The following is a 24,871-nucleotide window of genomic DNA, read 5'->3' as shown; positions in this document are numbered from 1 at the left end:
CCAACTATTTCCCAGAAGTCTGGGGACTGTATGTCCCTCTTGATCAGTTTGTGCTATAAATAGTGCCTCTTCAGAGTGGTGTCTCAAAGAACAACCACCACGTAGGTTAACAGAAAATCCAATTCCTTCTTCCCTCCTCTCCCCTCTCCAGTATTTGCATCACGAATGGTTCAGGAATCTCCCTTGGAAGAGCGGATACATCCAAAGGGCTGAAATTGCTGGAACAATGTTGTTCCTCCCTTGGATTGAAGTCGGAAAACTCCATATGTGCTACCCAAACCCTTGGCTATTTCCATTCCCTCCCACAGATGCTGCTTCTAAATCCAGAGGCTTAGCGTTGCAGCTGAAAACCAGAGTCTGGAGAGATGCCTCTTGCCAGGAGCTAGAGCCTGGAAGAACAACTTCCTAAAGTCCTGGCAGTCCAGGCGATGCAACCTTCCTGGGCCATAAGGCTCCTACCTGCTTCCCCTCATTCCTTACCAGATGCTGCAGAGCTTGCCTGCAGAAAACCAAACTTAGGGAGGTTCAGCTCAAGCCGAGTGTCCTAGCCTATTCCTGTCCCTGGGGCAGACCCCTGCCCAGGATGCTGAGAACATCCCTTCCCTCCTTGATCTGTCAAGCCAAGAGATCCACAATAAATATGACAGCTTTTTAGCCTCACTCCTAAGGCCCTTTCCCTGGGATGCCTGCCTAGTGCCTCTCCTCCCTGGACACCCTTCTGTTCCCCTGTGAGAGGGACTAGTTCTCCTCCAGCAACCTCAAAGTTTGGTGTGATGGGAGGACAGCCACACCCCATCTACCAGTAGTTGGACTGAGGCCTGGGTTAGCCACTGCACTTTTCTGTCTGTCATTGTCAGACTTGTGGAAGTTCCTAGCACAGTGATGATGACGGTGGTGAAGATGCATTCACTGAGTGTTTATTCTGAGCGTACCTCATAAGCACTCAGTGAATGGCTCTACAGTCCACCAGATACATACACGAGTTTAAAATGTATCTCATATCCTCACAACACTTCTGGGACATAAGTGCTCCTATTGTCTCCATTTTAAAGATGATGTAACTGAGTCTAGGCATGTATGAAGCCACTCATCCAATAGTGTCAAATCTTAAGCTCAAGTTAAGAGGCTCAAGTGTCAGTTTCAAAATTTGGTTGATAAACCTAAAAGTAGCCACAACACAACCACATATAGTGAGTGCCTAATAAAACATGTGCAGATGGTGATTCAAGAGACAACTAGCTTTTGCAAGTCTCCTTTCTTCCTGCCTTTCTTCCTTTCTACTTTCCAGTCATCCTGCCTTCATTCCATCGGCCCTTAGGCAGCCTGCCATGTGCCAGGCACCAGCTGTGTCCCGGGCATACAAAAAGGAGTGAGACCCGGGCCAGGGCTGGCAAAGCTTACAGTCCAGGAGCAGAAGCCACACATGAAGCAGGTTTCTGTGATAAGCTCCAAGTCTCTGCTGCTGGTGGGACAGGAGAGAGGGTGCTGTTGCCACATTCAACACACACTATGCTCTTATGCTTGTGTCCAGGAAATTGCTGCCCATGCTCCATCCCAGGCACGAACATCAAAGGTTCTGGTACCTGAATATCTATTGTCCTTACAGTCAGTGTGACACTGTCACTCAACTATCCTGATGGGGGTTTATGGTTTCCTCCCAACAAAATCACTTTTCTAAGGGAGAAACAAGAAATCTATACTGTGAATTTAGTGCCTGTGTGATCCTAATTTATCTGATCCATACTTTTTTTTAATAGAAAGAAGGAAAGGAAGGAAAGAAGGAAGGAAGAAAGGAAAGAAAAATAAACTGCCCAGTTTATCTTGCAAAGATATTATAGGATCAAGTAAAGTTATAATGGAGGCCAAGAGGACTAAATATTATGTAAATGTGAGGCCTTCTGTATAATCTTAACATGGAACTTAAGGCTCTGAGTGATGCCACCTCACCCACCTGTCCCCTCTGCTATGTCCACCCACATGCTCCCTGGGTTCCACCGTAACCACAGCTACACCTTGCATGTGCCCTGAACTCCCCTGCCTCCTGGCCTTTCCACTGCCCAGTACCCTCTCTGCGTCACTGTCTGATGACTCACCACCTTGCTCAAATGCCATCACCTTTATTCTAAAATAGCTCCCCTTTCCTTCTTTGTATCATTAAATGTGCATCTCTCACAAAATCACCTCAGCACTGGGACTAGAGCCCTCTGTCATCGATATCTTAGCCTCTCTGACTAGCTACGCCTCGTATATCTCAGGTGTTCAGTAAGATGTTTGTTGGATCAAATTCTGCCTCCCTCCTCTGTGCTCCTCCTTACCTGTGTACAGTACCCTGTACCTAATGCACACGTGGCACTCAGCGGGCACCCAGTTCCTATGTCCTGGGAAGCTTTAGGGCCCACAAGATCAATGGACAATCTCCATAATTCAAGGGAGTTAAGCTTTTTTCTTCAGATAAGTCAAACGTCTCAGGGAAGGGCATGAAGTTAGCAAATGAAACGCTTATACCCTGCCAGGTGGGTGGGAAGAGAAAAATGTCTCCTGAAGGGCAGACTGCAGATCAGTGGGGCTATGTGCAGCCCCACTGCAGATGATTTTAGGTGGCACACAGGTGAGCTTTTTTTCCCCAAATTATATATTTTCACATATATTAAAAAGGAATATAATTAGCACATCAAACTTATGATTTCATAGATATTTTTTAGTAAAATCTCTTGCATTTGTATAAAAATGAGTTGATTTCCAGAAAAGCATTCCACAAATAACAGTACAGGACATGGCCAAATGACGCGATGGTGCTGTTCCAAGTCCAGAAGCACCAGGACAGAGAAGGCACTTCGGGGGCATAGAGGGGTGGCAGGTTAAAGAATAAAGGTGCCTATTCTGTGTATCAGCTCTGCTGGTGGCAGCCTCAGGAATTAACACTAAGCTGTGTTACTGTGCAAAAACCTGTATTTGAAAGGCAGAATGCAAATTGGATGTTTTCTTATCACTATTGTTTCTGCACTGGAAGGAAAAAAATATGCTGGTGCATGTCAACAGGAACACACGGAGCCTCACAGCCTTGGGTGCCAGGCTTCCTAAGGGCCACTGGGTTTGACACCTTTTCTCGGGAGTGGCAGATACAAAGGACCCAAATTCGGGTTTGCTTTTCCTTTTTTCTGCAAAGCACAACACTTTACAAAAAGAAAAACACTTCAAAGGCAGTCCTTTCTCGCATACATTTTGAGAGTCCATTCAAGATCCACATTCATCTTCCTTCTCCAATTACGGGATCAAAGCAGAAGTGTTTGGCCTACTTTGGGGGTTTAAAGACGTGGAGGGAAAAACTAACAACATTTAAAACTACCTTTTTTTGCCACATATCTTCCTATAGGAGAACTGGAATCTGCTCTCCCTACTCTCTCTTGACTAGTCTCTGGACACAAAAAGTCAGGCAAAGATGCTCTAATCATCCAAGCCATAGAAGACTCAGTCACATCTCTGTAAATTCTACCTAATCTCAGTCAGTGCATCTACTGTACTTTTTGCTCTTTACACAGCTACAAAGTCCCATCCAAAACCCACTGCCAAACTCTTGATTTTTCCTGAGTAGTTTTAAACACCCCATGTTAAAATAAAAACTGAAAAAAAAATATGGAATGGTATGTCATTAGTCTCCCTAAAGCTACTGATTCTAGCGCATCTGTTCAATTTAATGCTACAATATGGAGTTCATATTTCCTAAAATAGGACATGCCTGTCCTTCATATTAACACTCTGGGATTTGAAGCCCTGGTTAAAAAATTAATAGCAAATATGATGTCCTCAAAAATATTTAAGTGAACAGACTGCCTATTGGTGGATTGATTTTTCTCTATGGAAATAAAACTGTTGGCAGCCACCAGAATTGGGGCATAAAAGATGACCTCAGGCAGCTGCTGCCATTCGTTTCAGTGAGAAAATGAGGGTTTTGTCTCTCCCTGGGGGTTAATATCGTAATGTTCTGAACACCCATCAGTGCCCTGTTTCTGAAGGGTTACACTGGAGAGGAGGAATGCTTCGTGGTTTATGACAAGATCACGGCAGAATATTTTGTACACGCTGTGATTTGTATCGCCCATTTGTGCTCAGGCCATAAAAGTGCACTTTTTATCAGGAACGTTTGTGAATATATAACAGCACTGAAGACATATGGTCACTAAATAATTCACAGTTATCTATCTTCTCAGCAGATCCCTTATACACCCACCATGCTTTAAAGCCTAGTTTGCTCAGAAACAATATTCTTTGCAACACTTCCAATATAAACACGTGTACTGACTGGCAGCAGTGCCTGGATGCCGTGGGTTGAGCTGTAAAGAAGGGGAGCTTTCTGCCTCCCCCACCTCTCGCTGTCTTTGTCAGCTTCCCCACAACTCTTCTGACCTGCATCCACCCGCACAGGAAAACAAGCTTCTCCCAGAAGTGAGTCTGAAATCCGGGGCTGTAAGATAGGAGTCCCTGACTAACCTTCACCCTCTTCTCTTTTCAGCTCTATATCCATTTACAGCCCCAAGGAGAATCCAAATGCATTTGACACTGTGGCGTTCTTCCAGTCCGTGGGGAATTTCCTGGGGATCTTCGCTGGCTCATTTGCAATGGGTTCCGCGTATGCTGTTGTCACAGCGCTGATATCCTTTGTCTGCGTGTGAAAAGCGGGGAACTGTTAAAGCAGTCAATGTCCATGGAGTGTTTTTGAGGATGGACAACGTCCAGGCCAGTAAATGACTAGATAGTCTGGTTCAAGTTTGATACAGCACTGCCAAGGCCATGTTGATTCTGAGTTGTCCCTGGAGGCATAGGTTGGCACCAGTGGCAGAGGGGACCAAGACTCTTTTCTTGTCCAAGGTCAATTCTAGCACTATTGACACTGTTTGATCCTAGGATATCAACGGCCTTAAAAAAAAATTGCCACTTAGGAAAAGTAGTGGGAATGGGCATGAGGATTGGCCATGGGAGGGTCAAGCACAGGACAGGAGTAACAGGGGGTGATAAACTGGCTGTGCTCTGCCTCCCTTTCAAGCTGCGTCAATCACTAGCTTAGCAGGCCAAGCCAAAGATCACTGTGGGTTTAAACAAGCATCCACAGCTACTTTATGGAAGGAAACCTGCAAGCAATGCAGAAATGACGTGTTTGCCATATCTGGGCAACTGTGTCATCAGGAGCCAGGAGGATGGTGTAGTCCCTAGAGGATCTGAGCAAGGTGGGGCTGTTCACTCAGAACAGTTGCATGGGGCAAAATTTAGAGTTGGGGAGAAAAGACAGAGGCCAGCATCAAGGTGAGGCTCAGAGGAGGCCACAGAGGAGAGGCAGAGCAAGAGACGCAGGCCATAGACCTTGGGAAAAGAGGAAGGTGTATGCCAGGGGGGTCAGGGCTGCCCCAGGTGAAGAAAGGGCAAAATGTTGGGACCTTTTTCCACGGGGACTGGCCCAGAGATTCACTGAGCAGCTGCTAAAAGACTCAATTCTACTGAGGGTGTCTAAGAAGAGTCTGATGAGTAAAACACAGTCCCTGCCCTCAGTAAGTGACAGCTTGGAAGGACCCATGTTACCTTAAGAGTTGGGCAGAAGGCAAGTGCCAAAGCCACATCCAAGTTATTGGGACTATAAATATTCAAATGGGGATGAGGCCATTGTGTCTGGAACAGTACACTAGGCTCTCGGCCAGACTTATGAGTCCAGAAAATAATTTGAAAAGCAGTATTTGCATGCAGAGTAGAACTTGGGCTTGGCCTGGCAGACAGGGAGGACACAGGCAAAGCCATGCATAAGGGGTCAGCAGGGGGACCAGCATACCTTAAGGTGTGGAGGTGGGACTGATGCGGCACATGGTGGGTGTGTCTGAGAGGACCAGAGGGCTCCAGCTGTGAGAAGTGGAGGATGAGGAGATGCGGGGAGAATGGAGGCAGCTTGTGGGGTACCTTGGGAGGTTCTTTAAGAGAGTCTGAGCTTCTTTCTGTAGTCTATAGTGAGCTGCTGAAGGTTTCTGCTCAGCAGAGTGACACGATCACAGTTCTGTTTTTAAAACATAGGTGAGGAAATTGTGATGAGGGACTGTGTGGCAGCATCAGGAAGGAGAGGATGTTTAGAAGGAAAGACCTCCAAGACTTAGTGATCAGTTAGTTATAAGAGATAAAGAAGAGGAGAGAGGCAAAGGCCACTCTGAAGCTTCATCCTGGAAACCTTGGACGATGGCGCCTCCTCCATTGATAGAAATAAAGCCAGTCAGAAAAGGTGGGGCTGGTTTCCAATGGCAGCAACAACAAGCGATCTCCCCAGTCCTGACACGTCAGGCCCCACTCCTTGCTTTTGGTGCACTGCCTCATGTAACCTGCATCATGATCATGTCTCCAGATACTGTTTTTATTGGACACTGAAGTTTAGAAAGGGTCACACAGCCAGAGAGTGAACCAGGAGGCAGACAGTGCTGTCAGTCATGGACCCCTATTGCCTCTCAATTATTAGGTATTGTTTAGAATAGAATAATAGTAATGGTGCTAGGAACACTTAGGGACATCTAGAGTGCTCCAGGGCCTCTATATGTGTCTCTTCATTTGAATCAGCACTGTGAGACAGGTTACTATTATCCTCGCTTTGCACATGAGGAAACTGAGGCTCAAGGAGGCCACGTAGCTCACTCTGGCTCACGCATTAGTCCTAATAGGCACAAGAATAATAATAATATCATCTAACAGTTACTGAGAACTTTACTATGTACCAAGCCACTGCCCTAAGCACTGTGCATGGATTACAAGACCCATGGAAGGTAGATACTGGTATTACCCCCATCTTACAGCTGAAGAAACTCAGACACATACAGGTTCATTAACTTGGCTAAGGCCATAAAACTAGGACATTTCAGGACCAGGATTCACACCCAGGCTTTTGGGCTCTGGAGCCTGCACTGGGTGAAGCTGCAATCAGAACTCTTCCTTGCCTGACATGAGGGAAGCTGTGGACACATAAGTAAACAGGCTGACAAGGGAAGGAAAAAAATTCCTGGAGATTAAAAATCTGCTGTGAGGTTGGATCAGATCCGATCAGATCGGAGGAAAGAGTGCAGCAACAGAGGAGAGGGGGCTCAGTGGCATGATTAGTCATGCAGCACTCGATGGCTTTTAATAGGCTCTGCAAACACAGGCTGTGAGGGAAGCAGGTGCCTGCTGTGGTCCCCTCCACCTCAGTGACCTCGATCCCTCGTCCGTACTGAGGCAAATCCCAGGTTGTCGGTTCCTGGGCTCTGGATTGGGAAGGTTGACCCAGAACTAAACTGTTTTCTGGTGGAGGCTTCAGGTGGTTAAAGAAAAGAATGCTCATTAGGCAAGTGTTATTCTGTTTAAACTGGCCTGAGGCTTCTCTCTAAACAAGCTGGAGGAGGGAATTCAGAGGAATTAACCCCCACTGAAACAAAGCCTTCTCCCCACGTAACAAAAGGGGATGTTGAAAAAGGGTCTAAAGGCAGCCTATTTTTTACTCCAGATAAAGAACTGCTTCCAGATCCTTATTGATTCTATTTCCAGGAAAGATTATTTACAACAAGATTAATTCATATTACAGTAATAGAAAAAATTACTTGTTGCATGCCTGGTGCTGTTCTGAATATTTAATATGTATCAACTGGTTTATGTACCCATAAGGTAGGTTGCATGATTATCCCCATTTTTGGATGGGAAAACCAAGGAATAAAGTGCTCAAGAGATGCATCCAAGTGGATATGGTGACTTTGAACCCAGGTGGAGTCGGTTCCAGAGGCCACACTCCCAACTGTGATGTTATTCCGCCTCTCCGTATTGTATGCTTCCTAAAATTTTACAAAACACTCTTAACATGCTTCTTCTTTTCCCTCCACACTGGGGAGCAGACATCATTCTTATTGCCAATTCACATAGAATAGAAATGTGGCTCAGAGAGCCTAATACACTGCTCCAAAATCACACAGCCATTGACTGACAGGGCCAAGGGTTGTAACCAGATCTAACACCCCAGAGGTCATGCTTTTGCTTCCCTACCCCCCTGCTAAACACCTTTCAGTGTGGAATCTTCTTTAGATTTTGTTCTAAACACATAATCATGCAACATGACCACATCTCTGAATTGTCAGGGCATTTCGTACCCAATGTGGACACGACTGCAATGTAACCTTTTCCATGGATCACATACTCCTAATCATCTCCCCATACGCATTCTCTGTGTAACTCGGGTCACTGTCCCTTTGGTCTATTTGCAATTTATAGACTATTGACCAAGCGTCATCCTTGCCAAAATGAGCCATTGCCTGCCAAAGGGCATCTTGTTTGACCTAGAAATGATATACCTCCTCCTCCATTCTCTTTATACCAAGAGGGCATGGGCAGCTTCCCTGTCCCTAAATGTAACTGCTTCTCCTGATTCAATTTCCATTCCCCAGAGAGAGGACTCTCCAGGGCTTCTGCCACAGCCTGCACTCCCCAGGAGCAGCGTCTGCGGGTGCTGAGGCGCCTGCCGCGTCTTATCCCAGCCACACTCCTGGCCACTACAGTTCTCCCGCGGGACACCCCCCAGGGGCTGGGGGCGAATTATGCAAGAGGTTTTGTACCCACCGTTACCCGATTTTATACTCCTGGTAAGACAGCTTTTCTATTTGAACACAGGTTTGAATTTTCATGGGTGTGTTCAGTCCTCAGCGAAGCATGGAGCTCACACTGGCTTTCAAAGTAGGTCCTATGAGAGTTACCACCTTCCAGTCACATCTGAAGATCAGTTCTTTTACTCCAAAACTACCACTAACCAGATCAGTGTTTCTCAGCCAAGAAATGGATTTAGATGTAAAAGCAATTGTTGTTTCCCTTAACGCGTCTTCATCACTTGACCAAATTTACCAGGCTGTGCGAGTTCCCGATGCTGGAAACAGGCCTCTTTTTCCTCCTCTCCTGGAGCGCCTTCCTGTCTGCCGAGGCTGCTGGCCTAACAGGTCAGTGCTCGTGCTGGGCAGTGGGCTGGTGTGCATGTGCGTGCGTGTGTCAGGTGGACCAGCCTGACCCAGCTGGAGGTGAGATGAAGTCTCTCCTAAATAGTGAATGTGAGCGGTTTGTGTCAGAACCAGCCTCTCCTGGGTACCCTGGGGAGAAGGAATAATACTATTTCATCCATTTTGTACAAATAGCTTAGCAGAAGGTCTCCAAAACACTTTCCTTTCCTCTCCTTGCTTGACAGGAGGGTTGTTGAAATGTCTGGTTTGTAGTGGTGATGGATGACTTTACAAATGCACACTGCCTGGAGAGGACAGTGGTGGCATTCCCCTGGCTGCAAACAGCAGGCTCCAGTGAGCAGCCTCTCAAGAGCATGCATGTCTACACACATGTGTGTTCACGTTGCTGCACTGGCCCCATGGCAAGTCCGAAAACAATAGCCAATGTGGTGGCTCTAGAGTTCAATGCCACTCACCACAGAAAGTCTGCACAGAGAGTTCTGTGAAATGGGACAGTTGGTAGAGAGGGGACTTCTAAGGCCCCAATGGCTGCCACCCTGCAAGCTGGATCCAGCAGTTGGATTGCCTCTCTGTAAGGGTTTGCGCTAGGGTGGCTGCGACAACTGGGTGCTTTTCCATGTAGAAAAATCGCTGCAGCTCTGAGCAAAATGTCAAAGCTACTTCTCTCCTTGGACCTAGTTCCCCGCTTCTCCCAGGTTTCAATCTGAGTGCCTTTCTTCTCAGAACACCTTAACCGACATGCAAGCAGTGAGAGTCCCTCCTAAGATGTTAGCTGGTAACAAGGTGTGTTTCCCTGCATATTTGCATTTCAATAGGTGATGCTTTCAGTCTGAATAATAAATAGTAGTAAATGTCAACGTATACTCAGGGTATATCAGGAGCCAGGTGCTGGCTAGCTTCCTTTCACAGATGATCTCATTAATTTACAGAAAGATTCAAAGTAAGAGACTATCCCCACTTTTCTCAGCCAACAGTAAGTAGTAGAGTTGGGATTTACAACTAGGAAATTCGATTCCAGGGCCTGGGCTCTTGGGCACCAAGTACCTCTACCTTGGATGAAACCCCATCTGCAGAGTACCAGGCAGACCTCCAAGAGTAGGAAGGAAGATAGTTGGGGCCCCAGGAGCTGCCTGGCCCTCTTGCTTCTTGGCTGGTCTGGCTCTCCTGTGAATGCCACAGCAGGTCCTTTAGTGATGATGACCCTTCTCTCTAATCAGCTGGCCCAACTCACTGCACAGCCACACAGGCTGAGCTATTCCCACAGGCTCCAAAGGTGTCTGTCACTGATACAGAAAGCCACCTGCCAGCTTTTATGACACTATAGTCAAGATTACATTGCCAGATTTTGCCCTACTGGGCCCTTGTATCCAAATTATTCCAACAGAAAGTCTGTTATGTTAGTGCATTGTCATGTTATTAAGGAGGTCGCTGAAAAGCTTATGCGTTCCAAAGAATAATTATGTCCCTTCAATGAAATCATGGAGCTAAACCATTTACTCCAGAGATATTCAAAAAAATTTGGTTTCCTTTCCTCCACATTCTGTACCCAATTCAGCACTTAATGTAAAATTATCTAAGTATGCTAACAATAAGAATAAATATGACTTTGCAAAAACATGATAATAAACATACACCATTGCTCAAGAATTACTACGTGTGTGAAAATTGTCTATTTTCTGGTCCATTTTAGCAAGATCTTGTTCTATTAACTATTTTAAAGGTTATTGTCCATGGGGAACTCTATAAATTGCTAGTTCATCAGCACCTTGCTCTTTTACCACACTTTCCATCCTGATAGCCTTTCTGAATGCCACACAGACCACCTCTTATAAGCCAGTAGCCTGGGATGGATGGTGCTGCATGGTCCTCAGCCACTCCCAGGGGATGACTCACTCCAGAGTAGCACTCCAGATTTAGGCAACGTGCCTAACAGGCATTTGATATGAACCAGACTCTAGGGTGAACATTTTCTATTGCCAAAGACCAATCCTGCTTAGCTTTCAGTTATTTATGTGTTTGTTTGTTTATTATTTAATCCTTGCCTATTTTCAAATTGGATTTCAGATAACTCATAACATGAGCCATGCATATCATGGGACCATTTAGTTGAGGGTAAACACTCAAGTGCTTTGAGACAGAGTTTTTTTACAAAATTAGGCAGCTGTTTGTTGCTGTGGTTTGCCAATAAATACAGTTCTGAGCTTTCTGGCAGCCAAAGTCAAAAGGGAAATGTGATGAGTTATATAGGAATAATACAGCATTGTAAAAGGAGTTCATACATATTTATAAAAATGGACAAACCTTTTTTTGGTACTAAAATTTTAGGGGAATTTATCACACGCATCCTTAAACAAGGGCCGTTGAACACCAGAATGAACAAGGTGTGTAACAATAATTTTAGGGAAGATGGAGATCCATTCTACATGCAGTCATTTCTCATTATCAACATTCAATAAAATCTGAGGGTGTGTTCTCAAATTATAATTCCCTAAGGTCATTTCAATGTAATGATTAAATCTCTTTTCATAGGTAAACTAATATGATGCAAAGCTACGATCTACAATTTTTTTTTGAAAATGCTTAGTGAATGAATACACAACAACAAATACAATGAACTACATAGAATGAGCTATTAGTTTACAAACTATAGAGGTAACAGCAATCATGGGTCTTGTACGTTTTCACTAACAACACATCATGCAGGTCCTAGGGACGCTGTCAACATGCAGTGGTTTCTCAGCAGAATTTCCAGAGCCTGACATTTCAAAGCGAGCCCTCAGGGACATTCACCAACTAGACTGGGCTCTAGACTTTACACCTTTATTGGTTCCATGAATTAGATTTTCACCTAAGATTTCATTTGAAGAAAAGGATTTCTTCTACTTTAAACAAAGTACCTCTGTTTTTAAATATATATTTTTCATTTTTTTCTTAAAACCAAGGTGATACATACTCCTCATAGAAAATTTAGAAAATGTAGTTCACAGAAGGAAATAATATTACAATCACTATATTCTTACTGCCTATTAATAACTACTGTTAATATTTGGCTGTGTTCATCTAATTATTTATATATACATATACATATAAATAGAGAGAGAGATACTTAATTAAACATATACCCTTAAATATACACATGCATGTATATATGCTATATGTAATTATATTTTTCTTATTTTTAAGTAGTTTGCTTTTTTCACCCAACAATTTACAGTGAATATTTTTCACAACATTAAATACTGTCATAGGAACTTACCATAATTTGTTCTACCAACCTTTTGATTGTTTACATTTTTTAATGTTCTTAATGTTATTGCAATGATAATCTTTATAACTAAATGTATAGATTTTTATTTATACATATGCCTAAAAATAAAATTTCTGGGTTAAGAAGAGGGCTAAAATTTTAAGGTTTTGGAGAAATTTGTTCAAATCGTTCTCTAGAAAATTCGTATCCTTCATACTTCCCCCAACAATGGAAAGGAGTGCTCATTCACTCACATCTCCACGACCCTAAATCTTATTAGTCTCTGTTAAGTTGTTAATAAAGTTCCATCTCCTTGTGGTTTACCTTTATTATATTTTTACGAGGGAAAGCATTTTAATGACATGTCATTGACTCTTCGTGTCTCTCCTTTGGCGAACTACCTGTTTATGCCCTTTGTCCCTCTTCCTATTGAAATGTTTATCATTGTCACATTGTAGTTTAGTGGTTCTTTCTCTGTTAAGAAAATTAACTTTTTGACTGTCATACAGGCCATAAATATTCTTCGATTTATACTTGTTCCTTTTAAATATGTTCTGTTTTGTTTGTTGGGTTAAGGAAAAGGGGTTATATAGACATTTTCAAGTTTTATGTGGTTAATTTAATCTCCTTCTTAGAAAGCCTAAGTGTTTCTTAACGATAAAGTGTACCTTCTATTAAAAGTTGTCTGGTTTTATTTTTGCGTTGGAATTCAACTGGAGTTTGTTTTGATATGAGGTGCGGGGTAGAGTAGGGATTTGATTTCTTCCCAAGTGGTAAGCCATCCATCCTAACACCCATCAACCTTTACTTATGAATTTAAAATGTCTGTGTGTGTATGTTCATATCAGGGCTCTTCAAAAAGTTCATGGAAGGGGCTAGCCTGGTTGCACACTGCAGAGTGTGCCGCTTGGGAGTGCAGCGGCGCTCCCGCCGAGGGTTCGGATCCCATGTGGAGAACAGTTCCCGCTCACTGGCTGAGCGTGGTGCGGGCGCAACACCGACGGTTGTGATCCCATTACCGGTCAGTAAAAAAGACAAAAAGGAAAAAAAAAAGTTCATGGAAGGATTTGTATTATCACCTAATTCAATTTTTCCATGAACTTTTTGAAGTACCCTCATATAGATGTGTGTATATTCTGGGCTTTCTGTTCCACTGGGCTTTTGTTATTCACTATTTGAGTTATCTCAGTTTTATGGTTTGTTCTGATATCTAGTAGATCAATCTGCCACTCCCCTTCCCCATTTTCAAATTCTCTTTTGCTGTACTCATACATCTAGTATTCCAGATGGACTTGAAAATAACTTTGGGATTATGGTTGGGGGTACATTAAACTTTGAGATTCATTTGTGAAGTGATATTTTTATAATGTTGAGTCTTTCCACCCAGGAATGTGTTATGTCTCTCCATTTATTTGAGTCATATTTTATGGTCCTCAGTAAATTTTTTTAGTTGTCTTCACATTAGACCTACAGATTTCTTCTTAACAATCTTTTTAGCTACTTTATATTTGGGGGTGCTATAACAAATGGGAACTTCTTCCATTATAGTTTCTAACTGGTTATTGTTTGTATATGTGCATCTAGATTTCACTACACTATTTGATTTATTCTCCATAGTTCTGCAATATAGAGCTAGAGGTGATATATAGAATTAAAATTCATGGGACAAAGTTATACTAGACTATTAGGTCCATAAGGGCTTTATCAGCAGCAACAGAGTGGCTGAAGCACTCCAGGCACTCAATAAGTATCTTTTGAGCAACGGAATAAATTATTTTAGCCCAACAAAAGGAAAATTTTCCAAAATCTGAATTTTAGATTGCTTTATAAGATGGTATGTGCACTGTGCCTGATAATATTCCTGCAGATTCTACATAACCACTGGTCAGGATATTCCACAGCAGAGCCATACATCAAGTAAAGGATATATCATGAATTTCATTAATCTGTAATTTTATTTCTCCAACTACGTTAAAAAAATAAAGACGTAAACATGAAGAGAAGAGCCCAGTCTAGAGGAAGGGGGCAGGCGTGTGTTGGTGTGGGCTGCTCAGCCCCATTCATTCTCACTTTCACTGGTGATAGTATCCTGATATTTCTCAGGGAACTACCCCCTCCATTGGATAACATCTTGTTAATCAAAGTGTCTCATGCTCCCCTGCCAAAGAGAATGAGGACCTCTGAAGCTAGGTGGACCAGACACTCTTTTCCCAAGATGTAAAACTTTAGGAGGGAGGCAGGAGGCTATGTAACTATTGGCACCTGTACTTTCCAATAGCAGAGCTCTGTTGAGACTGTCTATTTATTCGTGTCACCAGATGTCTGAAGCCACCTTTGTGCCTCTTTTCTGAGAGCAATCACACTTCCTTCCAATAAATTCCTTTCTGATTACGGTAGCCAGAGTCCATTTTTATTGCTTGCAAACAAAGTAACCTAGATGGTACAAGAAAAGGAATAATACATGGGGTATTTCAACAAAAGAAACTGCATAACTTGATGACACCATAAGAGAAGAGAGGCTCAAAGATGTGCAGGCTCCAGGCCGGAATACTTGAGCCCATCGTATGCCAGGTGCGCACTGATGGACAAACAAAAAGAATCCAGCTTTGTAGTGTTCATTATCCTTTTCAATTCAGCTACTTATCAGATTCGTTATGAACACTTCAGTGTGGGGGGCTTGCTCATTACCACATCGCCTGCTTTCACTTCTAGATGTTACTAATTTGATGATGATCATCTGATTTATTTTGATCATCTTTTACTTCAAGGGCCACATTTGCAGCCGCCTCATCTCAGTCTCTTGGAAACTGCACCTGCAAACGTTCAATAGTTACAAAGAAGAACTTGGTTTTATGGAACAAGTGGCTTTTAGACATGCAAATGAAGGTTGGCATTTCTGTTACCCAGAAGTCTGATTCTTTGCTATTGGAAATATACAAGTGCAGTTTGGGGAAATTTTTATTTGGGGACTGGGCAGAATATAAAATGCAGGTGAGAAATCTTTCTAGAGAATGAGAGTGGTACGTAGAAATGGACTTCGGCGACTCCTCACAAGCCAGGAGAGCATCGACAGAAGAGAATATATCTGGATGTGTTTGCCCTACTTAGGAAATCAGCCACCGAGGGATGTGTCTCTGGTTTCTGGCTCTTCAGCTAATTTGCTGAGGGATTGGAATAAGTCATCCTAATAATTGGTATCTCCATTATCCTCATTGCTAAGGTAAAAGGATTTTATTATTTTGTAATGGAAAGACATTGTACACATACAGAATGTGGCTTTGGAGTGAATACACGACTCTTAGGTTTTCTCTCCATGAGGTACCTGGTACACATGCCTACCTAATTTCTGATCAGGTAGAATTTTCCATGTGCAGAGGCCTATTTTCTAAATGTCATTAGGTTACTGAGCCATTATTCCAACTTGAATATTGAAAATAATTCAGCAGTATTATTTATAGCATAATCTCTAATGAAATTGAATCCTGTCATAGAAGCTGCTTTTCAGTTTAAAACGATAACCAAAAAGCACAGTTGGACAGGTTGTTTGAAAATTCATTTTCATAACCTGTTTCCCAGCTGAGACTTTGGGGGTCAGGTTTTTGCCAGAAGCAAACTTTCACGGACTGTCATTAAACACCCAAAGAGTAAGATTTCTAATGGCAACATTGTCACCACGTGTCATGATTTCCCCGCTCCCAGGCAGGGCTGTAACAATGGCAGCTCCATTTTTAGATTCCTGAGGCATATTTTATGTTTATTGGAGGCAAAGGAGGGGAAGGGGCCCCTGGCATACCTCATTTTCTCATACAAGAGTTAAACAATGCACCCCCTATTTATCAGCTTACAATAATTTTTAAGAAAATAAACATGTAGAAATATGGAGGGGAAAAAAAGAGTTCTGATTACTAAAAATGCTGTTTGGCTTTGTAGTCTGATTCTAGAGAGTAAAGAAAAAGACTTTGAAAAATATTTAAAATGTAGAAGGGTACAAACAAATCAAGCTCTGACCCATTCACTAAGTAATTGACCAAGATGTCTGGAAGAGAAAAGCACCCCCCACACCCATCAAGCACAGCACATATGGTTAGAACATCTCAGTGCCATCAGCCAAGCCTGCTCTGTTGATCTCAAATCACAGGGGCCTTATTACCTTGTCATGATAAAGGAAAGCTGACACTCAGAAGCTCAGGTCCGGCTTATTTGTCAGGTCAGTTATTGAAAGGCTTCTGTAGCTTAAGCAGTCAGGAAAAGGAACTTGGGAAGGTCTTCCTGAAAACAGACTAGGAGGAAAGAATTCCAGATGAAATGACTGTTACTGCACATGCTGAGATTTCACCTGATCTGTGCAAATAAGTTGGCTCATTACCTCTTATCTCCATCATCTCTCAATTTGGCAAAAATTGTTTTGAAACTCTTCAAAGGCTTGTAGCTGAGAGGTGAGTGTGTTCCATTTGGCTTACCACTGATGCATTGCATGGCCGCATGGGAAATATATTTCTGCAGCTCGGTAAATAAAACAAATCACCAGGAGGGCATTCATTCGAATTGTTTCTCAAAATAAATCTGGCCAGTTTCAGCTCCTAAGTACATGTCATTAGCCAACATTTCTTAGCTTATAACTGCTCTTGCTTTCGTATCAACAGGACCGAGTGAATCCAACGTAACCAACAATTTGCCAACAAATGAGGTGCAGGGAGTGTTTTCTAAGCCAAAAACAAAACCTGAAGGCTCAAAAATATTAGGCATTTCAGCTGCAGAAATAGGCACCCAAAGTTCTCCAGGGGATTAGGTAACCAGCATACGGAACCAAGGGCAAATGTGCAATGATGCCATGTCAATAAACACAGGTGTAAAGTTCATTTCCTCTAATAAGAACTCATTAACTCACACCTGCACCTTCTTCAACCCAACAGCTCATTTCAATATTCGAAGCACCTGCACATCTAACTAAAGTAGTGGACAAATTTACCCCCGCTTTCTTCACTGTGAGTGTTTGCAGTCATGTAACATCTCATGGTGCCTGGAGGCATATGAAAAAAGAAACAATTCTTTCTTTCTCAAGAACCCATAATCTGCACAAGCATATAGAAAATTGTAAGAAGATGGCACGAATATTTAACATACAGGTGAAGTAGAAAAAGGAGTCAAAGATAATTCCCAGGTGCCTACATCAACTGAATCAATGGTTCACTTCACCACATGGGGAATACGAGTGAATGAGCTCATGCAGTAGAAAGGGAGACACAGTAGTCAGTTCATTTGAGAAACTTCAGGACTCTGCCCAAGTGTGGAACAGCTATATGGACAGGTACAGGGGCAACTGAACCTGCTGATTAGAGAGTTAGGCGACATAGGTGTAAACGTGCAGCTCACTCCATGGAAATGCAACCTGAAAAGAGACAAGGGCAAAGGGGATAAGCCTGAGGAAAACCAGAATTTGAGGCCAAATGCCAGGGATCTAAGAGATAAAGGATTTTTCTTCTCCAGACCTCAAGTTAATTTGCATAAGTACTCACTACTGCATTATGAAGAAATTACTTAAGGGATTTTTGTTTTAAATGAAAATTTATGTACCTTGCAACAGAGACATGAAGTAATGCTTAAACACATGTCTATACTCTGCATTGGAGAAACCAGATATAAGAACATAGATTCATGGGCCAGCCCGGTGGCGCACTGCTACAGTGCGCTGCTTGGGAAGCGCAGCGGCGCTCCCGCCGAGGGTTCGGATCCCACATACAGACCGGCCGCTCACTGGCTGAGCGAGGTGCGGGCGCAACACCGAGGGTTGCGATCCCGTTGCCGGTCCCGGTCCGGTACGGGTGTGACAGTGAGGGTTGTGATCCGTTGCCGGTCACGAAAAAAGACAAAAAGGAAAAAAAAAAAGAACATAGATTCATGCTGTTTTCTGTTTGTTCTCCTTTATTCCACAGATTCATGATTAATCTACCAACCATAGAGTTGCCAAATGTGGTAAATTGGACAGTGATTGTACTCTTTAGAAACTTGGATTCTTTCATGTTCCCTGAAGGAGTTTTCCTTTTTGTTAAATCTTTGACTTCTCAGTTCTAGGTTCACTTTCAGTGGTGATAGGAAACTTGTCAGAAATGTCTCTTTTTACTAGATCAAAAATAAACAAAAATGTAGCATGAAAAAATAACCCATCAACCTTAAAAGCCCTCAGAGCACCATCTGAAAGCAAGACACGTTTTTTTTTTTTCTTTCTTATTCTCTTTCTGTGTTCTGATGATATAATCAATATTTCCTGTCCAAAAATGCAATATTCTCCAGTCTTAGAAACCCTTCAAGTCTGCATTTAATGTCAAGGTTTATTTTTTCATTTCCACGTCTGAAGGCTTCATCAACTTTTAATGAGAAAAGAACTATGGAATAAAGAGTTATCAGTGGCAGAGATTATAGGTGACAATAGTTTTTTATAAGAAAATTTAAATATTAGAAGAAAATGGGCCCTGCCACTAATAAATCCATATAAACATCTATTTGTATGTGAGAATCAAAACCCAATCTCCCCCTGTTCTCTTTTCAAAACAGATAAACATGTCTTGAAATGGAGATTCACTCTTTTGAGAAACCTGCATTTGATTTTTTTTTTTTTTCCTTTTTGTCTTTTTTCGTGTCCGGCAACGGATCGCAACCCTCAGTGTCGTGCCCGTACCGGACCGGGACCGGCAACAGGATCGCAACCCTCGGTGCTGCGTCCGCACCTCGCTCAGCCAGTGAGCGGGAACCGGTCTGTATGTGGGATCCGAACCCTTGGCGGGAGCGCCACCGTGCTCCCAAGCGGTGCACTGTAGCAGTGCGCCACTGGGCCGGCCCGAGAAACCTGCATTTGAGCACCTGATGTCTGCCAGACACTGTTACAGGTTGGGGGCAATACAAAGAGGAAGGTGGTAAACCCAGCCCTTGAGATCAAGATAGAAAGGGAGACCTGGGTAATCTGATTGACAGAAAGTCAGCGTGAAGCTGTGGGGCCTCAGGAAATTCTTCAAATCCATATATGCAGACCATGAAACAATGTCAAAACTGAACAATTCATATCACTGACATTTAAAATTGGAAGATGCTTACAGATCATCTAGAGCAATGTTTGCCAGAGTTTTTTTGACCCTTATTATCAAAAAATAAAATAAAATAGGCTCATCATGCAACATATGCCTGTTTATTTATTTTTTGACCACATGGGTAATTATATTACTTTGGAATACACAAAAATGCCAAATGAAATTATAAAGTTTTTATATTTTCTTCCACCCTTTAGTGGGTCATCTTATATACCCAGTCTGAAGACCACTGTTGCAGACTGCCTTCCTTAATTCACTGAGGAGAAAACAAGGGACTAGGCAATACGTTTGAACTGCACAAGCTATCCAACAAGTTAAGTGTCTGAACTATGAGCAGATACACACTAGGCCTCCTGACTCCCAGTGGTGTACATTTTCTCTTCCATAATTTACAACCACGTGCCGAACCTTGATCATGTCAGCAAGTAAATAGACAACATAGACAATATTTAGTAGCACTATACTCCCTGAGAGGGTCGAGAAGTAAGAATCATGGAGAACAGTATAAACGGTATTCTGCTAATCAAAAGGAGTTAATTGTCCTCTGAAAGTTGATCTCTTTGGAAAAAATTTACTTGTCAATAGAATCATTATTTCCCCCCCAAATTATAGACCGCCTCATGCTGTTTCCTTAATTTCTTTGCTTACCAATTAACTTGAGCTTTGTGCCTCTTTTTGGTTTTTTCAAGCTGTTCTTTTAGCTAGTGTCAAAAGTGTTGGTTCTAGTTCTTATTCAAAATTGCATGAACATGTCCTGCAGCCAGCCCTTTGGGGATCTTGCCCATGCTGGAATCATACTGTGCACACACTGAAAGGCAATCTTGTGCACAAACACAATTCAGATACACTTACTATTTTCTGTAGGCCACTTCCTGTTTTCTTTCAGAGTCCCTATTTATTTTAGGTCCCAGATATTTTTGAGTATGCTCAACTCCACACACACCCAGAGGTATGTACTCAGTTCTATTCATCATTGCCATGGGACCCCATAAATACCACTCGTACAACTTGAGTCCAAGATCTTAAATGTTCAACATAGTGGTTGCATTTAATGCTGCTTGTTTTTCCAGCAGAGATGGAAACAGAATGATCAGATTTTATTTTTGCTGAGAAAGAAAATGAAGAAAGGTTTTACCAGCAGAGGATATACATGCAAATTGCTTTGTATTTTTAACTTTTATGAATACCAGAACTAATAAAACATGTAAGATAAATACTTTAGCACTTATAATCAGTTTCGCAATTAACCGTAGTTTATTTGTTGTTTCTCTTACTAAATTTTGTATTTAGAAAGACTGTAATTGATTAATCCACTGTATATTTATTCCCTATCTATAATGGATTAAAATCCGAAGTGTGCTGGTAAAGTACGTATTTCTCAAACATGCCCCACAGTCTCCTATCTCTCTCCCTTTAGTCATATTGAATTCCCTGCCCCTGAACATGCATCCCCCAATTTTTCTCATCTTTCAAGACCCAAATGCCTCTGCATCCTTTAGGAGCATTTTCCTCATCCATCTTACACCTTCTCCAGCCATCAGGATATCTTTCCCTTTCAAGACTCCTATTTTCTTGTCGCCCACTACATTCTACCTAGTGTCAGATGTCTTGTGTATGTGTTATCTCTGTTAGGAGACATCGAGCTGCTCGAGGCCTAGGACTGGGTTTACTCACTCTTGTGTTCCCCATGCACATGACCAATGCTTTGCTCATTATAGGACCTCAGCAGATAAACAGCAATTGAGTGGAGGAATAGCAGATACTTGAGTAACTCATGAGTCTGCCTCCTTACCTGTAGTATTAGTGGAATCGTCTAAGTTTGGATTGCTGGGAGTAAGAAGCACATTTCCTGATGCAGGAGTTAAAGGGGAAGAGAAGGCAACATACAACGATTCAAGGTATAGGCTGGGCAAAGCATGTACTATTTTATCTTCCAGCGACTTGTTTAATTGGAGGTGTTGTCACTGTGTTATTCCTGCAATGAGCATCTACAAGTTATTCCTTCTGTCCATGCCTTCTTCCTTCCATCTACTTCTAGTAATTATAGCAAAACCTTATATTTATTAGTGTTTAGTTTGTAAAGCATGTTAATGAATATTCATTGTATTGCTTTATACTCAGATCTGTGAGACAGGTGGATGCTATCCAAATGAGAAAATTGAGTCTTAGAAGGGTGAACCATTGGTCAACACCTCCCATTTCATGTCTGCACCACAGCCCAGGAGTAGCAGCCTGGAAACGATGAAGACCCAAGAGGCCCTAGGGCCTAAGAGGCATGGTCCACATTGTTACTTTACAGTTCTTAATTTAAGCGACCAAGTCTAGTTTTTTGTGTGTTCTCTTTGGCTACTTTTTCATTTTCCTTTTTTTTTATTCTACTTACTTTGGGTCCATTTTTATGTCTCTCATCCAGCTTCTTGAGCTAAGCAGTCCATTTATTTCCAATCTTTCCCCCCCCCAATAAAATGCATGTAAGGCTATAAATTTTTCTCTAAATAACTATTTGGTTTTTATCCCATTGGTTTTGATAGGGAATGTAGTATATACTTATTGTCATTTCTTTCTAAATAAGCTAAAATTTCAAGTTTGATTTCATCTTCAACTTCAATTTTATTGAGAAGAATACATTTTAAAATCTCCAGTGGATACATTTATTTAGCTATGCTTTCTTGTTAATTTCCAATCTTATAATACTGTCACCAAAAGATATGACAATTTTATAATGTGATCCAAAAATGTGATTTGTTTGCTTTCCCTCTTTTTTCTTTTTTTCTTTCTTTTGGAGGAGGAAAATTTATTGAACTATTTGAAGGGAAAATGTATCATCAATTTTATTCCATGTAAGTAGTTTTATCTTCTAGTATTGCTGCAATTAAAAGAGAATAATATTAAAACAAAGAATACATTTTTAAACCCCTCAAATGTCCTTGATGATCATTGATCCCTAAAACTAAACTTACCTCATAGGACCATGTCAATTCTGGAAAGACAGAAAGAAAAACAGAAAAAAAACCCCACAAAAACATTATTTTAAAACATCTTTTAAAGTTAGCAAAAGACATTTATAAGCCAAGAGAAAAGTAACAAAACTTGTGTTGCACCTTTGGAGCTGTCTTCTAACTGTCTCAAGATGCTAAAGGGTCAAAAATAAGGCAAAATCTCTTTTTAGGCCCACATGAAGTCAAGTCCAAGCTATAGCAAGGGTGAGTTGATACTTAGCGCCAGACTGTTGGTCAGAGACTTGATCTCAAAGTGTGGTCCAAGGACCAGCATCATGGATATCCCTGATAGCATAAAAATGAGGAATTGTGGGCTTTATTCCAAAACTACTAAAGCAAAATCCACGTTTTAACAAGATCCTCGGGCGATTTGATGATTTGATGTATATTAACATTTGGGGGGCACTGGGTAGAGTTCTGAATGCAGATTCTTGGACCATTGTTGAGCTTTCAGCTGGGTCAAGTGGCTTCTAATGTGTGGGGAGGACAGTGATACAAGCTATAGATTAGGCACAGCCTGAGAGCAACAAGCCAGGCCAGGCAGCGGGCCGAGGAAGGGCAGCAAGAGAGAAGAAGAAGGGAAGTGGCTTCCTCAGGATGAGCTGCCTCTGCTGCATGGGCACAGACATCAGAATTCACGGCTGTCGATGTCCTTTGACCTGAAAGTTTGGGGTCTACAGACTTAGAAACATCCTTTTCTACACAGAGAAGACTTGAACCTCATAGCTTATTTGAAAAAAATTAAGTTTTTATTAGTAGAAGGTATGATAATGATATGTTTTAAAATGTTACTTTAGAAGAGTTCCCTGTCTAAAATTGAAAGAATATTTAAAAGTCTCTAAGTTTATCTTATGTTTACTTATTGAGAAAATTGGGTTGTCTTTATTCAAATGTCTACATACAGGTTTCATTTGGAACCACTATTATGTCTTTGTTCTGAACTTAAAAAAAAAAAAAGACTAAATAGAGTTGTTAATCCTAGTGGATTAATGAAATAATGTATAGGAAAATGACAGACCCATGGAAACTTCTATTTTTTTAAAAAAGAGTCCTTTCTACAACAGCTCTGGTAGAAGATCTTTGACCCTGAATGATCCATATGGTGGGGAAGTATCACACTCAAGTATCACATGCCACTGTAGGAGAGCTCGTGTACCTTGGAAAGATCGTGGGCTTTGGAATCAGAAGACATGCGTTCATGTCTGGGCTAAGCCTTTTCAATAGTGCTAGGCCTGACATATTTCTATACCCAAGCCACTTGTTTCGATCTAACGGTTCAAGTTCACTTTTGAAGTTCTTACAACAAGAAAATGGAGGGGACACATCTGGGTGGGAGGGGGGAGAGGGAGGAGGGAGGGAGGTTTCGGTGATGGGACACAATAACTAACTACATTGTATATTGACAAAATAAAAAAAAATAATAATAAAAAAAATTTTTTTTAACTGTAAATCCTTTTTTATCCTCCTGCATTCTAGTTTCCCTCTGGTGCTTCAAATATGAGCCCAAGAGCACTGACAAAGGAAAATGTGGTTTGTGGAGCCCCAGTACCAGCATCACAGAGCCGGTGAAAAACAGTCAGTCTGGAGATGAGACCCTAGATTGATGACTGCCACTAAGAGCGTGCAGTCCCCCTTTTTTGTCACACATGAACATCTGAGATCCAGGGCATTTAAGAGAATTGTCTAGGGCCCCACATAACAGCAGCACAACTAGTTCTAGCAGGCACAGGTATCTAAAACATAATGACAATTAAAATGAACATTTATAAGGTAGAAAACTGTCAACTTTGAATCTGTTTCTGTGGCAGAGAATTTTATAGATAATAGATTTATTTAGATGAGACATTTCTGAAATGTATTCTGGCTTGTAAAAGTCATACTAATTACAGTAATTTGTGTTATTTAATTAATTACCAAGCTATAGAATTATGACTATGTATGCTAATAATACCAAGGGTCGAATTAACTTTGTTGTTTAATTTTAATTACAACACCAGCCGCTGGTCATATACATGCACTCTTCACTGTTTGTTGTTTATATGACATGTTCATATCCACAAAACTTAAAAAGTGTTTAGCAGGAGTATTGCCTGTTAGCATTCTAACGGACACAAGGATGGAACCAATAGAGTGACTGGGGAAAATATCCTTTTAAAAAACCCCTCTGCCCTCAATGAGTTTGCACAGCAGTGCAGGAAGGCAGGAAATAAACACATAAATATATGAAATGTCAGGTAGTAGTAAATAATGTGGAAAAAAACAAAGCAGAGTATGTGAGTAGAGAATGATGAAAGGGGATAACTTTGACAGAGTGGGTAGAAAAGGTCTGTCTGATCATGCAGCATCTGAACAGATATCTTTAGGAAGGAGGGAGCCATGTAGATATCTGGAGAAGAGCTTTGCAATCAGTGGGACCTGGAAGTGCACGGGCCATGCGGTGGAACGTGCTTGGTGTTGGTGGTGGGGTCACATGGGGGGGGGGGCATGGCAGCAGATAAGGCCAAAGAGTCCTGGGGAGGTGAGAAAGGGGCGGGACCAGCCTCTGCAGAGCCTTTT

At 41.8% G+C, this 24,871-nt stretch overlaps 1 protein-coding gene across 1 annotated transcript in view; it reads left to right on the top strand.

Moving 5' to 3' along the window:
* The window catches only part of SLC9A9 (solute carrier family 9, subfamily A (NHE9, cation proton antiporter 9), member 9), a 295,459-nt gene that overhangs the window by 264,583 nt on the left and 6,005 nt on the right, over positions 1 to 24,871 (top strand). Inside the window, exons 7-9 of the mRNA XM_008576256.1 lie at positions 4,511 to 4,649; positions 8,864 to 8,969; positions 21,272 to 21,292. Coding sequence (XP_008574478.1) covers positions 4,511 to 4,649; positions 8,864 to 8,969; positions 21,272 to 21,292 — 266 coding nt within the window. The remainder of the gene's footprint in view (positions 1 to 4,510; positions 4,650 to 8,863; positions 8,970 to 21,271; positions 21,293 to 24,871) is intronic.

The sequence above is a fragment of the Galeopterus variegatus genome, unplaced genomic scaffold (assembly GCF_000696425.1).
Source record: "Galeopterus variegatus unplaced genomic scaffold, G_variegatus-3.0.2 Scaffold1318, whole genome shotgun sequence".
Classification (NCBI taxonomy): Eukaryota; Metazoa; Chordata; class Mammalia; order Dermoptera; family Cynocephalidae; genus Galeopterus; species Galeopterus variegatus.
Note: the sequence above shows the minus strand (reverse complement) of the source record. Positions and strands in the feature narration are given on the sequence as shown.